Source organism: Equus caballus, chromosome 11 (assembly GCF_041296265.1).
Source record: "Equus caballus isolate H_3958 breed thoroughbred chromosome 11, TB-T2T, whole genome shotgun sequence".
Classification (NCBI taxonomy): domain Eukaryota; kingdom Metazoa; phylum Chordata; class Mammalia; order Perissodactyla; family Equidae; genus Equus; species Equus caballus.
The window spans coordinates 54,436,545-54,449,908 of NC_091694.1; the positions used below are offsets into that span (position 1 = coordinate 54,436,545).

Here is a 13,364-nt window from a genome sequence, read left to right on the forward strand (position 1 = left end):
TCCAAAAGCCACTACGAATCAATCAAAACTGGCACTGAAGATGAAACTGGATGCCATACCACTAGCTAGATACTTTCTGAGATGCTGTAAGAGCTTTGTTAGAGAATCACTCATTATTTATTTACCTTTAGGGTTGCAAGTTTAACATCCCAACCCTCCCCTGGAATGAGAAATTGAGCATGTCTTCCTATGGCCGTAGCAGCCTTACCCTTAAGAAAGTCCTTAAGAACTCTGATTCCCAAGGGTTTGGGAGCATCAGGGACCTCCAGCATTAATAAGAAACCTTCATCTTCCACTTATTCTCAACATCGAAAAATCGTGACACTTTATTTCCTGGCATTTATCCCTCTAATCTTTGAAGATTGGAAAAATTTTTTGCCATATGTAAACTGGGAGCACAGACTAGATTATCGTGAAGGCCTCTTCCAATTCTAAAAGTCAGACATTCTGTGATCACTTCTGTGCTGTTTGCACGTTCCAGAGCCAGAATTCCTGGGGGAGTGTTAGTGAGGCTTCCCTCTCACCCTCTGTCCCCACTCCAGCCTGGATGACAGCTTGGCCTTCATGAAAAGAGCTGGGGCCCCAGCATAGGCTAACTTCCCTCCTGCCACTCATTTCCCCCAGACCCCAAGGAAGCTCCACCCCTAGCTTTCACTCTTCTCTCCTCATAAATATTTCAACCTCATTTTACAAGGGCTTCTCCGTGTCATCTGCTATTTCTAGGCTGTTTTCTCCTTAAAGACCTTTTCCTCAAATTGACCAAATTATTTTTTCTTAGTGAGCATTCCCATCTATAACATCTCAGCAGAGAACACCGTTTGACGTGGAGAGAACAATTTCTGAGCACCTCTCAGTGTGGATCCTTAGCTCCAACCACGCCAAATGCTTTACCCACCCCTGCACACACCTCACAGATTCCCCTTCCCAGAGCCTGCTCTTCGCATCGCCCTGTCCCTGGAAAGCCTTCCCCTCCTGTCTAAATATTCTCATCTCTTAGCTTCTCCAAGACCCAATTCAAGCCACTCACAGAAAGGTTAGTCAAATTAAACCCCCCGACGCTGCTTGCCGGTCACTCCCCTATTCTGGAACCCCGTCAGCATTATTGATTCACACATGCACGTCTATTTTGCATATATTCATATATTACTTTGACACTCTCCTCAAATCGTGTCATTTGTATGTGTCATCTTCTCAATTAGATTGCAGAAATGCACTCTATGGCATTTATGATTGATTACATAAAATGTTTACGAACCAAGATATATAGACACTCCTGATGCGCATTTAAGTCATGCTGATATTTGGGCTGAAAATAGATGACCCCACATTAATTTGCACAGATATACACTTTCTTCCACTGCACCCTTTTTCAACAACCAAAGAAGGGCAAGCTTCAGTGTTAGAAGCAGCCATAATTATCCTAAATGACAGCCCAAAGATCTCCGGGACCCTGTGGCTACCACCCGCTAAAGCCGCACAGTGTTGTTGTCCTTTCGCACTGCAGGTTCTGCTGATGAACCAGGAGGTTGGCGCAGCAGAGTTGGACTTCCTGCTGCAGTCTCCGGTGCAGACAGGCGTCACCAGTCCCGTGGAGTTCCTCTCCCATCAGGCCTGGGGTGGCGTCAAGGTCAGTATTGGCCCCTAGAAAAAAAGGCAAGTTCTCATCTCTGAGAGATTTTCCCTGACCCTTGTCCCCATGAAGTCAGCGGGGCTCTCTTTTGGGGTTCAAGGAGCAGGTGCATGCTGGTGTGAGGGCTCTGCCTCTGGGGTGTGAGGGAACAGTAAGATCCTGCGAGCTTCTCCGACTCCACTGAGCTCCTTTCAGCTACCAGAGCTCAGGACTGGAATATGGTCTCCTCTGTGAGGCCCTGGTGCTGGCGTGGAGGTGCTGCCACAGCACGTCCATGAAAGGACAGATGCTGGCTCTCTGTCAGGCCTCTCCATGTGACTCCTAACTCAGACGCAAAGCAGGGGATGCATTCCCGCCTGGGATTCTCAGTGGTTAATGACAGCTCACATTCATCGAGCACCTCAGAAATGCATTGCCCTGTTGCAGTCCCACGTTCACCTGGGCAATGGGTATTATTTGTTCCCATTTAACATATGAGGACACTGAGGTCACACAAGTTTTTTGTTTTGAGATAATGTAGATTCACGTGCAATGATAAGAAATAATAGAGAGATCCCTTCTACCCTGTGTCCCCCAGTGGTAACATCTTGCATTCCTGTAGTATAATATCACATCCGGGAAATTGACGTTGATACAATCCACTACTCTTATTCTGATTTCACCAGTTTTTCATGCACTTGTGTGTGTGTGTCTGTGTGTGTGCGCAAACATGCATATGTATGTATTTAACTTATCATGTGTAAAGGTTCATGTAATCACCACCCCAGTGAAGATAGAGAAAATTCCATCACTACAGGGATCCTTCATGTTCCCTTTATAACCACAACAACGTCCTCCTTCCACTAATTCCTAATGCCTGGCAGCCATTAACCTGTTCTCCATTTCTATAATTTTGTCATTCCCAGGATGTTATATAGATGGAATCATACGGTATGTAACCTTTGGGGACTGGCTTGTTCAGGCAGCATAATTCCCTTGAGATTCATCCAAGTTGATTTGCTTTATAGCAAAAGCCCAGAACTGAATATTAATGTGCGTGCTGTCCTCTTCAAAGGAGGCATCCTAGGAAATTCGAGGCTAATTCCACTCATGCTGCCATTACCCAAAGTTTTTTCTAACTTCTTTTTCAGAGTTTGTAGCTCCTCTTTTAATTATCTTTAGGGCTGTGTATAAATCATACAAATTTCTTCTGTACAGGACCACATAGTAAATATTTAGGCTTTGAGAGCCAGATTCTGTCACAGCTACTGAACTCTGCCAAAGTCACACACAACGTGTAAGCGAAAGGAAATGGCTGAGTTCCAATAAAACTTTATTTGCAAAGACAGGTGGTGAGCAGATTGGGCCTGCCAGCTGTAGTTTGCTGATCCCTGACCTTAATAATAATCCCTGACTCCTATTTATTAACTTCATGCCAATCTGGCAAATGAGAAATATATTGGGAAAGAAACAAGGAAGAACTCCATTCACCAACCAAAATCACAAAGTTCCAAATGCCTAAGAATAATTATAATAAAAGCAGGGCATATGTGTGGAGAACTGTCAGCTTTCCAGGCTACCAAAGACGTGAACGGGTAGACACGCTCTAGAGCAGCACTGTCCAAAAGAAATATAATGCATGTCACAAATGGAATTTGGAATTTTCTAGTAGTCACATTAAAAAATGCAAAAAAGAAATGAATGAAATTAATTTTAATAATATATTTTCTTTAACCCAATGTAGCCAAAATATTATCATTTTAATATGTAATTGTTATAAAAAATTATTAATGAGATATTTTATATTTTTTTAGTAAATCTTTGAATGCTGGTGTGTATTGTTTACACTTAAAACTCTCTCAATTCAGGTACTAAATTTTCATGAGAAATACTTGATATGTATTTAGATTTCATAAAATTTAGAGTTCAAACAGTTGATTTACATACCCAAGTTGTTCCAAACATACTTAAAAGTTTTCTAATTACTAAAGCAAGTTCCAATTTCTAAACCTAAATTTAAAAATAATTAAAATTCAATACAATTAAAAATTCAGTTCTTCAGTCACATTAGTCACATTTCATGTGCTCAATATTCACATATGGCGGGGTCAGACTTGTTGGACAGTATGGCCTAGAGCTTGAGAATAATGACTCACAGTTTGACGCTCTTATGGAAATAAATTCTGGGAAGCCGTTCTGAACGAGCCCATTTGCAGAACTAGAACAGCAACAGAGATGGACTAGTTACCACAGGCTCTGGAGTCAGACCTTCCTGGATTCAAGGTCACGTTTGAGTGAGTTTGGCCTCCGGCATTTTATCTAATTCTTCTGAATCTTTGTTTCCTTATCTGCAAAATGGCCGTCGTCATACCTCCCTCACAGGGTTATGTCAAACACGTGTTCAGGAAGTGGAAGCTGGTTATGGTTACGCTTACGGTTGTGGTTATAGCTGTTGTATTTGCTTCCTTGAGCTGCCGTAACAAAGTACCACAAGCTGTCTGGCTTAAAACAACAGGAACTCATTCTCTCCCAGTTCTGGAGGCCAGAGGTCTGACAGCAAGGTGTCCGCAGGGACATGCTCCCTCCAAAGCCTTAGGGGAGGATCCTTCATTGCCTCTTCCAGCTTCAGGCAGCCCCAGGCATTCCTTGGTTTGTGGCAGCATCACTCCAATCTCTGCCTCTGTCTCCACGGGGGTCTTCACATGGCTGTGTTGCCTCTTTGTGTCTTTGTGTCTCTTCTTCTTTTCTTATAAGAGCATCAGCCATAATGGATTAAGGTCCACCCTAGTGACCTCATCTTACCTTGATTACATCTGCAAAGACCCTATTTCCAAATGTAAGGTCACATTCATGAGTCTGGGAAATTAGTTCTTCAACATATCTTTTTCAGAGGACACAATTCCCCCCATAAATAGTGATGATTATTACCCAGCAATAAGGTGTATACATGCTGTGGTTGATGTGGGTTGTGCCTGTAGAATTTGTCCATAGAAGGAAAACCTTGGAGGAATTTTGAGTTGTCCAGTTGGGCCAAATGCAGTTCCTGTCTCTATATTATCCTACAAAACCCTCTGCAGCAAGAGTCGTAAAGAATGAGTGACTCAAAAGCTCTCTTTCCTGCTTTCATTTTACGGAGCTCAACTCAAAAGCTACTGTGTAATTTAGTTTCATTCTTCTTTTCACAGAATGGGTTGTTTGCTTTACTTTGCTCACTTTGCTTTTTTGTTTTGTTTTGTGGGCTAAGCTCATCTGGCTGTTCAAAGGCCTTTGCAAATGAGGGAAGCTTTATCTCTCTCTCTGAGGTTTGTTACGTGGAGCAGCGAAGTCCAGCCCCATCAAACTCCAGCACGGTACAGGCTGTGAGCAGGTGAAACACAATGCGCTGTGTAGTGCACGTCTTGAAGCCTTTGATGAAGCCTGTTTTTAAGTGTTCTGTTGGATTTTAGCCTAAAGAAACAAAATAAATATAATTGAATAGGACATGATAAAAAAAATTTTTTAAACATTCCATTTGATGAGGAAGGTTGATTGCCTTGTTTCCCCAGAAGAACTAATAAGCAGGTAATGAATGAAATCTTTGTGATAAAACACTGCTTTTATTATTATCTTTTGTAAGGATTTTGTAAGTCTCATCAAATGCTGAGCTTGAAGGTAATGGGCAAGTTCTGTTCTCCTTTATAAAATCTCCTCCACGATGCTCACCTTCGTTAGCCTTTGAAAAGGCCCCGCACCACCACTCTGGGTGCCAATTCAGCACAGTCGTATTTTGCTACACAGTCCAATGTAATTAGGTTAATTAGTCATCTCCATTTAGCTTATTAGAAGGCTAGAAATCCCTTTTCCTCATTTGGAACATTAAATGTTGCAACTGTGTTCAATCCAGAGCTTCAAGAAAAGTGTGTTTCAGATCCAGTCATGGCAGCTGGGAGCGCTGATCACAGCGGAATTTGCTCAGTTTTGTGGTGACACCAGAGGGGATAATGGGACTGCAGAAGGGTTAACGGTGGTGCAACCTGGGAAGAGGGCTGACGTGGTTGCCTGAAAGAAGACCAAGGTTAATTCCTCAGCCCAGAGAGAAATAACCACAGCTGCTGCAGCTTTCCGCAGCCTGTCAAGAGCCCGCCTGCGGGCTGCCCAGGTGTCAGACTTTATTAATTGAGCACTTCCTCCGTGCCAAGCGGCCTGCTAGGCCTGAGGCACACAAAGATGCCTAAGTTCTTGCCCGCAGGAAACTCACCATCTTGTGGGAGTAACAGACGAGCAAACCAGCAATTGCAATTCAATAACTATAGGAGCCCAGAGAAAGCACAGGGAGGGCTTCATGTCTTCAGAGCACTTACATCTGCGTTAGATATGAGCTATGCAGACGACGATGACTTGGCCTCATTCTCCAAATGAGAAAATCAAAGCCTGCAAAGGTTTAAAAACAGGCTCCTAAGCCATAAGAGGTGGCACTGGGACGTGAACTCCTGGCGCCTCCTCCACCATCCTACACACCGCTCCACACCACTTCTCAGCATGAATGAGGGTGCGTCCAGGTGAAGCTGGGAAACCACAGAGGCCATGTCAAAGGGCCTGTGAAGACAGGATGTGTGTTCATCCACACAAGAGAAGAGCCTAGGCAAGCCCAGGTCAAGTGTGTATGTCCCTCTCCAGCTTTACCTTCTCCTTGTCACCTATTAGACATCCCTACTGCAGTCACACTGCTTTCTACCACGGCCCACATTCTCCGCTCCCCAGGCTTCGGCTCTTGTTGATCCTTCCCCATAAAATGCCCTTCCCTTCTCTTGACCTCTATCTCTGCCCAACAGAATTCTACTTACCTCCTAAGCCCTCCCTCGTCTCCTCTTTCTCTTTAGCGTAGGATCCTGAGCTTCTTGAAGGTATGTGTCTTTTTTTGTTCACCCTTGTATTCCCAGGTACCTGGCATGCAGTAGGCATTCAATAAGTATCAAATGAATGGATGAATTCAAATTACAAAATGTATGCGTTCCTTAAAATTCTTAGCATTGTGGTTGGTGCTTGGACACAGTTTGGCTTTTAATCTCATCGGAGAGATGAGATGTACAAGCAGAGTTGAGTAAGAATGGAAAATATCTGCAGGTGGCTAAGTGTCTAAGTGAGTGATGCCCATGAGGGCACACTGAAGAAACAGGATGGAGCCCCACCCAGAATTTGGTTCTGATGTCAAGACTGATGATGCCACACACATACAGAAGAGGGTATGAAAAAGTTTGTTGCTCACATAATGAGACTTTCTAGGAGAGCAGGGGAGCTCCCAAGCAGTCTGAAAATGGCTTGGGACAGCTAGGAAAGGAGTATAGGGGAGGAAACAAATCCTCTACTCTCTGGGTCCTTCTGGCTGGGCTACAAATTAAATTGACATGAGACAGAATAACAGGAGAAAATCAAACAAAGCTTTATAACATGCATACATGGGAGACACAGAAAGACTGAGCCACTCGCCAAAATGTCCAAGCTGCCAGATTAAATATTGTCTTCAGCTAAAGGCAAAGGAGGGTGTTGGGGTAGTGGTTTGGGTCTTCAAAGGGGAGGAAGGCAATTCATGTGGAAATGCAAAAGAAAGTGTTTGGTAAACAAAACTTTGACAAGAGTAGGCTTAGCAAGGACCCTCACTGGATACCTAGAGTTATCTATGGTGATGGCCTGTCCTGGGGACAGAACTTCTATCTTAAATTGTTTTATACAGTTAGGGGGAAGGTCAAAGTCTCTTTCAGAGTCTTTTGTTCTTAAAAATAATAATGCCAAAGAGACACATTTTGAGGTGGCCAATTCTGATCCCCCGCTGGAGACTACCTTGGAGTTTTTATGATAGTTAGAGTGAGGCCAGGGTGAGAGTTCCTGTGCACGGGCAAGGCCTTGCATGGTACAACTTCCTTCCAGCACGATAGGAGGGAGAACCTAAGCTTGCTTATCAGCCTTCCCAGATGTGGAGCCGAAGAGGAAGAGGGAGAGATAAGACTTAAAAGCTATCAGTAGTCAAACATCTAAAAATTAAGTCAGTCTCTTTCTTAAAGATAGCAACTCTGTGAGTAGTTCTAAGTGGTCCTCAAAAGAAGCGTGAGAGGGCTATGTGTTCTAGGTTAGAGAAGATGAACATGCAAGAAGTTGCTGATTTTGAACTGAACCTTAGCAAATAATAGTCATGACCAGCACAAGAAAAGGAAGAAAAGGAAGGAGTAGAATTTGGTAGAGAAGGGGCCAACCCGGTGGCCAAGAGGTTGAGTTCACGTGCTCCGCTTCGGTGGCCCAGGGTTTCGCCAGTTTGGATCCTGGGCGCGGACATGGCACCACTCATCAAGCCATGCTGGGGCGGCGTCCCACATGCCACAACTGGAAATGACCCACAGCTAAAAATACACAACTATGTACCAAGGGGCTTTGGGGAGAAAAAGGAAAGATGAAATCTTTAAAAAAAAAAAAAAAAAGAATTTGGGAGAGAAGCAAACAGGCCTTCTCACATGGTGAAAGTGGTGTGCACAAGGAATTGAGTAGGGAATGAGTCTGGCACATTTCCGAGGTTGGAAGCAGGCATGCTTGGACAGAGTAGGAGGGAAGTAGGCTACCCAGCTAACTGAGTAGATTGGAGAGAAGCAGTAAATGAAGAGATCTGGTTACCAAGTTACACATTTGGACTTAATTCTTTTTTTTAATGAACGTACTTATTCTCATTTATTTTTTAAAATTTTTTGTCATTAATGTTTTTTAATTTAAATTTTGCATTATATAAATTTCAGGTGTACATCATTATATATTTTGATTTCTGTGTAGACTACATCATGTTCACCACCCAAAGACTAATGACAATCTATCCCTACACACATGTGCCTAATCACCCCTTTCCCCCTTCCCCCTCTCCCCTTCCCCTCTGGTGACCACCAATCCAATCTCTGTCTCTATGTGTTTGTCTGTCATTGTTTTTATGTCCTGCTTATGAGTGAGATCAAACAGTATTTGACTTTCTCTATCTGACTTATTCCACTTAGCATAGTATCCTCAAGGTCCATCCATGTTGTCACAAATGGCCAGATTTCATTGTTTCTTATAGCTAAGTAGTATTCCATTGTCTATATATACCTCATCTTCTTTATCCATTTGTCCCTTGATGGGCACCTAGGTTGCTTCCAAGTCTTGGCTATTGTGAATAATGCTGCAATGAACATAAGGGTGTATGTATTTTTATGCCTTTGCGTTATCAAGTTCTTTGGATAAATACCCAGCAGTGGGATAGCTGGATCATATGGTAGTTCTATTCTTAATCTTTTGAGGAATCTCTATACTGTTTTCCATAGTGGCTGCACCAGTTTGCATTCTCACCAGCAGTGTATGAGAGTTCCCTTCTCTCCACATCCTCTCCAACACCTAGTGTTTCCTGTCTTGTTAATTATAGCCATTCTGACGGACTTAATCCTCATGGAAACAGGCAACTCATGGAAATTTTAGAGTTGGCATTAACACAAACTCAGTGATTCTGGAAACATTTTGAGAGAAGAATTAATGGGAGTTGCTGGCAGAGTTTGAGGATGAAAGGGAGGAGTCAGAGACTTAAAGTGTCCGGCTCTCCATGACCAGAAAAATCATGGCATCCCTTCTGGTCCCTTTCTCCACATAATACCCTGTAGGCAGGTGCTGCTCAGTCTGTGCTACTAATAATAACTCAAACACTTTGTTTGCTAAACCCTGCATATTATTGGGGCAATTTGCTGAAGGTGAGATGATCAAAATCCTTCCTCTTCCTTGAGTTTACCTGGGGGCAGATCCAAGGCTCGAGATAAGAGTATAAATGAGACAGAATTCTGTCTATGATATCATCTTGTCCTTCGACCCCCCCAACGCAAGGTGAATGACAGCTTTCTGGAGAAACCGCGTTTTAGAGCAAGATTCTCCGAAATTTTCCAGGCACTTTCATCGATGGAAGAATTCTATAATCTGGATCGGGACATTGAGGGATCTGCCAAGAGCTGGAAGAAGTTTGTGGAATCAGAATATCCTGAGAAGGAGAAGTTCCCACAGGAGTGGAAGAACAAGACAGCCCTGCAGCGCCTCTGCATGATGAGAGCCATGCGGCCTGACCGGATGACCTACGCCATGCGGTAGGGAACAGGGGATGGCGGGGAGGCCCAGCACAGGCGTAGGGCAATCTCAGCAGAGCCGAGCACAAAGGTCTCGTGTTTATAGCAGTAGGAGGCTTTGCACCAACATCCAAAATCCCATGAGAACTGTTGCTCTGTTTTGCTGTGTATTTTCTTAACATCGAAGTGGACAGTTTGGAAAGATGTACTCAGCAGTATCAGCATTGAGAAGAATTCTGGTCACCTCTAATGTGGTAGGAGATGATAGGATCCAGAGAACAGAGGGAAGGATCATCCTTAACAGGAACAACATCTCTTTTATCACAAGGAAGGAAGAGAAAGAGGAGTATAGCTGTAGTGAAAGTGGTAGAAAGATGACAGGAAATTGAGCAGGATTTTGTCTGAGGATTTCTAGTTTCTCTGAGAAGGAAGAAGCAAGATCATCAGTGAAGTTTGTGTGAAAGGGGAGGTGGCAGGGTTAGAGATGTGAGGAGATTGCGGAAAGTTGGAAATAGGATCTGTGAAAAATGGGAGAGGAGGCTGACCAGGGAAACTCAAAGAATTCCAAGCAGCATTGAGGGCTCACCTAGTTAAGATCCTGCATTTGTATTGGTGCCAGTCTTCACCACTGGATGATTTTCTATAGCAGCATCCAACAGCCGAGGGGTAGACTCAGAGTTATGTTGATCCAGAGCATGCGTCATTACAAGTTGGTGTGTCAGAACAAGAGTTAGGCAAGGGAGGTGAGGATATTGGCAAGAGAATGATTGGAAGGCATAGGTCATACTATCTATAGAGATGGGAAGTGGATTAGTAGTTGCCTGGGGCTGGAGGCTGGGAATAAGAATTACCTAAGTAGGCATGTGGAATCTTATTGGCATCATGAAAATGTTCTAAAACTGGATTGTGGTCAAGATTGTACAATTCAGTAAATTTATTAAAAATTCTTGAATAGTATACTTAAAATGGATGAATTTTATGGTATGTCAATTAAACTTCAATACAGTTTTTTGAAAAAAGAAATTATAGGCCATGGAGTCTACACTGGATAGGAAAGAAGTGAAGAGAATAGAGAATGATAAGAAAAAACATAAACAAAAGCCCAGAGAGACCACAATACTGCAAATCCTGCATTTGTAGTGGCACCGATAGAGGCAAGGAATAGGCAGAGAAGGGATAAGTTGCTAAATTGCTAATAGAAGGTTTAGTCAGAAAGTGGGATGTTTCCATTTATGGTTTCAGGTATAGAAAAAGTTCCTAAGTAATGACAGGGTTGAGAGTGTGGCCATGGAATCAGGTGGCTGAAGTGGGAAAGAAATGAAGATTGCTAAGAATCTGGAGGACTATCCACATGGATGTTGATGTCACTCAGGCCAGTGGAGAGAAAGTCCATGAGCCAAGTGTCCAAGTGTTCGGTGGATGAACAGAGTGACCAAAGGAACAATAGATGACATTGATGTACAATAGTGGTGATACAGCCAGGGGAACTGTCTCAATGGAGCCACAAGAATGGGAAAGTAGTGGTTTGGAAATAGCAGCCATAAGGGAGCAGGATCACGATCCTACCTCCCCATCCTGAGATAGGTCAGATGGAGGAGAAGGAGCCCAGTTGAGAAAGCTACAGAGAAATAATGTCCTTGCAGAAGAGTTAAGGCCAGGAGTTGGGCTGGACAGTCAGTAAGTGGTTGCAGCTGCAAAGTTTTGTTTAGCATAAAATGGGACACTTTGGAAAGGAACGTTGGTAAGTGGAGTGAGATGAAAGGGAACACAGAGAACGACAGAGCATGAGGGAATAGAAGACTGGAGGGCCTTAAATCCTGGGCAGGAAGGGAGCCTCGCAGGAGATGAAGTATGGAGGATTTAGCTGCCTGCAAGCTTTCAGAGACATTGGTCCTGGCGGTCTTCTGATGGATGGTGGTGATGTGACAGGCCACCCAGGCTTCACAGAGGAGTCAGTGGCAGCTAGAATGGATGGGGATTCAGAAGGAACTGTGATCTTGGTGAGCAGGCTGGCAACTCGCAGCAAAGCTTCCAAGTGTTGATTTAATCAATAAGTAGCGAACTTGGAGTCGGTCCTAGCTCTGTAACTACCGAGTCCATGACCTTGAGCCCATCCTTCCATTGCTATCGGCCTCCATTTCTCCATTGTTATTATTTTGTGACTGATATACATGTGTACTTTTTTTTCTGGCAGAGACTTTGTTGAGGAGAAGTTAGGAAGCAAATACGTGGTGGGAAGAGCATTAGATTTTGCAACCTCATTCGAGGAATCAGGACCAGCCACTCCCATGTTTTTTATCCTGTCTCCAGGGGTGGACCCACTGAAGGATGTGGAAAATCAAGGTGAGAAAACTTCATCTCGCAGCCAAGGCTGCACCAACCCCAAGAAGTTTCACTCATTGTGTCTGTTGGTTTCTCTTTTTCTGACTCGAGGCTCATTGTACAATACTCTATATCTGCTAACCGTACGGAAGTCCGGGTCATTGCTGAACCAACACCAGGGGGCCATCACCAGAGAAAGGACCTCTCTGGGCTACATAAGGTAGAATCCACAGTAGCAGATTCTTGAGGAGTCCTTGTCCCGCCACCCACCCATCCCCCTTACTGGAACTGGAGCATACTTTTTGAAATGCAAATCCGATCCTTTCACAGCCTCCTCTTGCCCTCAGAATAAAGTCCAAGCGTCTTGTTGTGGCTTACAGGGAACTTTGTCATCCTGTCCCTCCCTATTTCTCCAGGCTGCTTTCCATTATTACTTTCCGATTGCTGCTGTCCCAAATCACCACAAACTTAAAGGCTTAAAATAACACAAATTTATTATCGTACACCAAAAACTACAAAACACTGTTAAAATAAATGAAAGAAATGAAAATGTTAAAAGAATGAAAGAAGATCTAAACAAATGGAAAGACATCCTATGTTCATGGCTCAGAAGGCTTAATATTGTTAAGACAATACTCCCTAGATTGATCTACATCTTTAATGCAACCCCTATTGAAATCCTAGCTACTTTCTTTTTTTAACAGAAATTTATAAACTTACCCTAAAACTTATATGGAAATGCAAGAGACCTATAGAAGCCCAAACAATCTGGAAAAGATCAATTTTGGTGGACTCACACTTCCTGATTTCATAAGTTAATACAAGGCTGTAGTAATCAAGACTGTTACTGGCGTACAAATAGACATATAGATCAATGGAATAGAATTGAGTCCAGAAACACTCTTACATTTATTGTCTATTGACCACAGTTCTGGAGGTCAGAAGTCATAAATGGGTCTCACTGCCTCCTTCTTTTCCTCATAAGGACGCCCTATGATTCTATTGGGCCCACTCAGATAATCCAGGATAATCTCCCCATCTCAAAGTCCTTAATTTAATCACGCTGCAGAGTCCCTTCTGCCATGTAAAGTCTCATATTCACAGGCTCTGAGGATTAGGACATGGGCGTCTTTGGGGGCTCATTATTCTGCTCACATTTCCCTTCTCCTCTCTTTTGCACTCTACATGGCAGCCATTCCTTTCTCCCCAATATGCTGCTTCCCCTCTCACATCTCCTTCACCAGGCTAGCCTCTACTCATCCTTCAGATACCCATTTCAGTGTCACCACCTCCAGGAAGACCTACCTGACTTCCAAGATGTGAGGGTCCCCTCCCACATG

General features: G+C 43.5%; 1 protein-coding gene across 13 annotated transcripts in view; it reads left to right on the forward strand.

Annotated features, from left to right (window-relative positions):
• Positions 1-13,364, forward strand: part of DNAH9 (dynein axonemal heavy chain 9) — a 319,325-nt gene that overhangs the window by 250,644 nt on the left and 55,317 nt on the right. For 12 of the 13 annotated variants that reach the window (XR_011423085.1, XR_011423083.1, XR_011423082.1 and 9 more), the window contains 3 exons: positions 1,505-1,627; positions 9,530-9,723; positions 11,897-12,045. Coding sequence is in view for 9 of the 13 variants with exons in the window: in XM_070226560.1 (XP_070082661.1) it covers positions 1,505-1,627; positions 9,530-9,723; positions 11,897-12,045 (466 nt within the window). In the remaining 4 variants the exon portion in view is untranslated. Of the gene's footprint in view, positions 1-1,504; positions 1,628-9,529; positions 9,724-11,896; positions 12,046-12,135; positions 12,293-13,364 lie in introns of those variants that run through there. The other variant, XM_070226565.1, reaches the window with a different exon arrangement.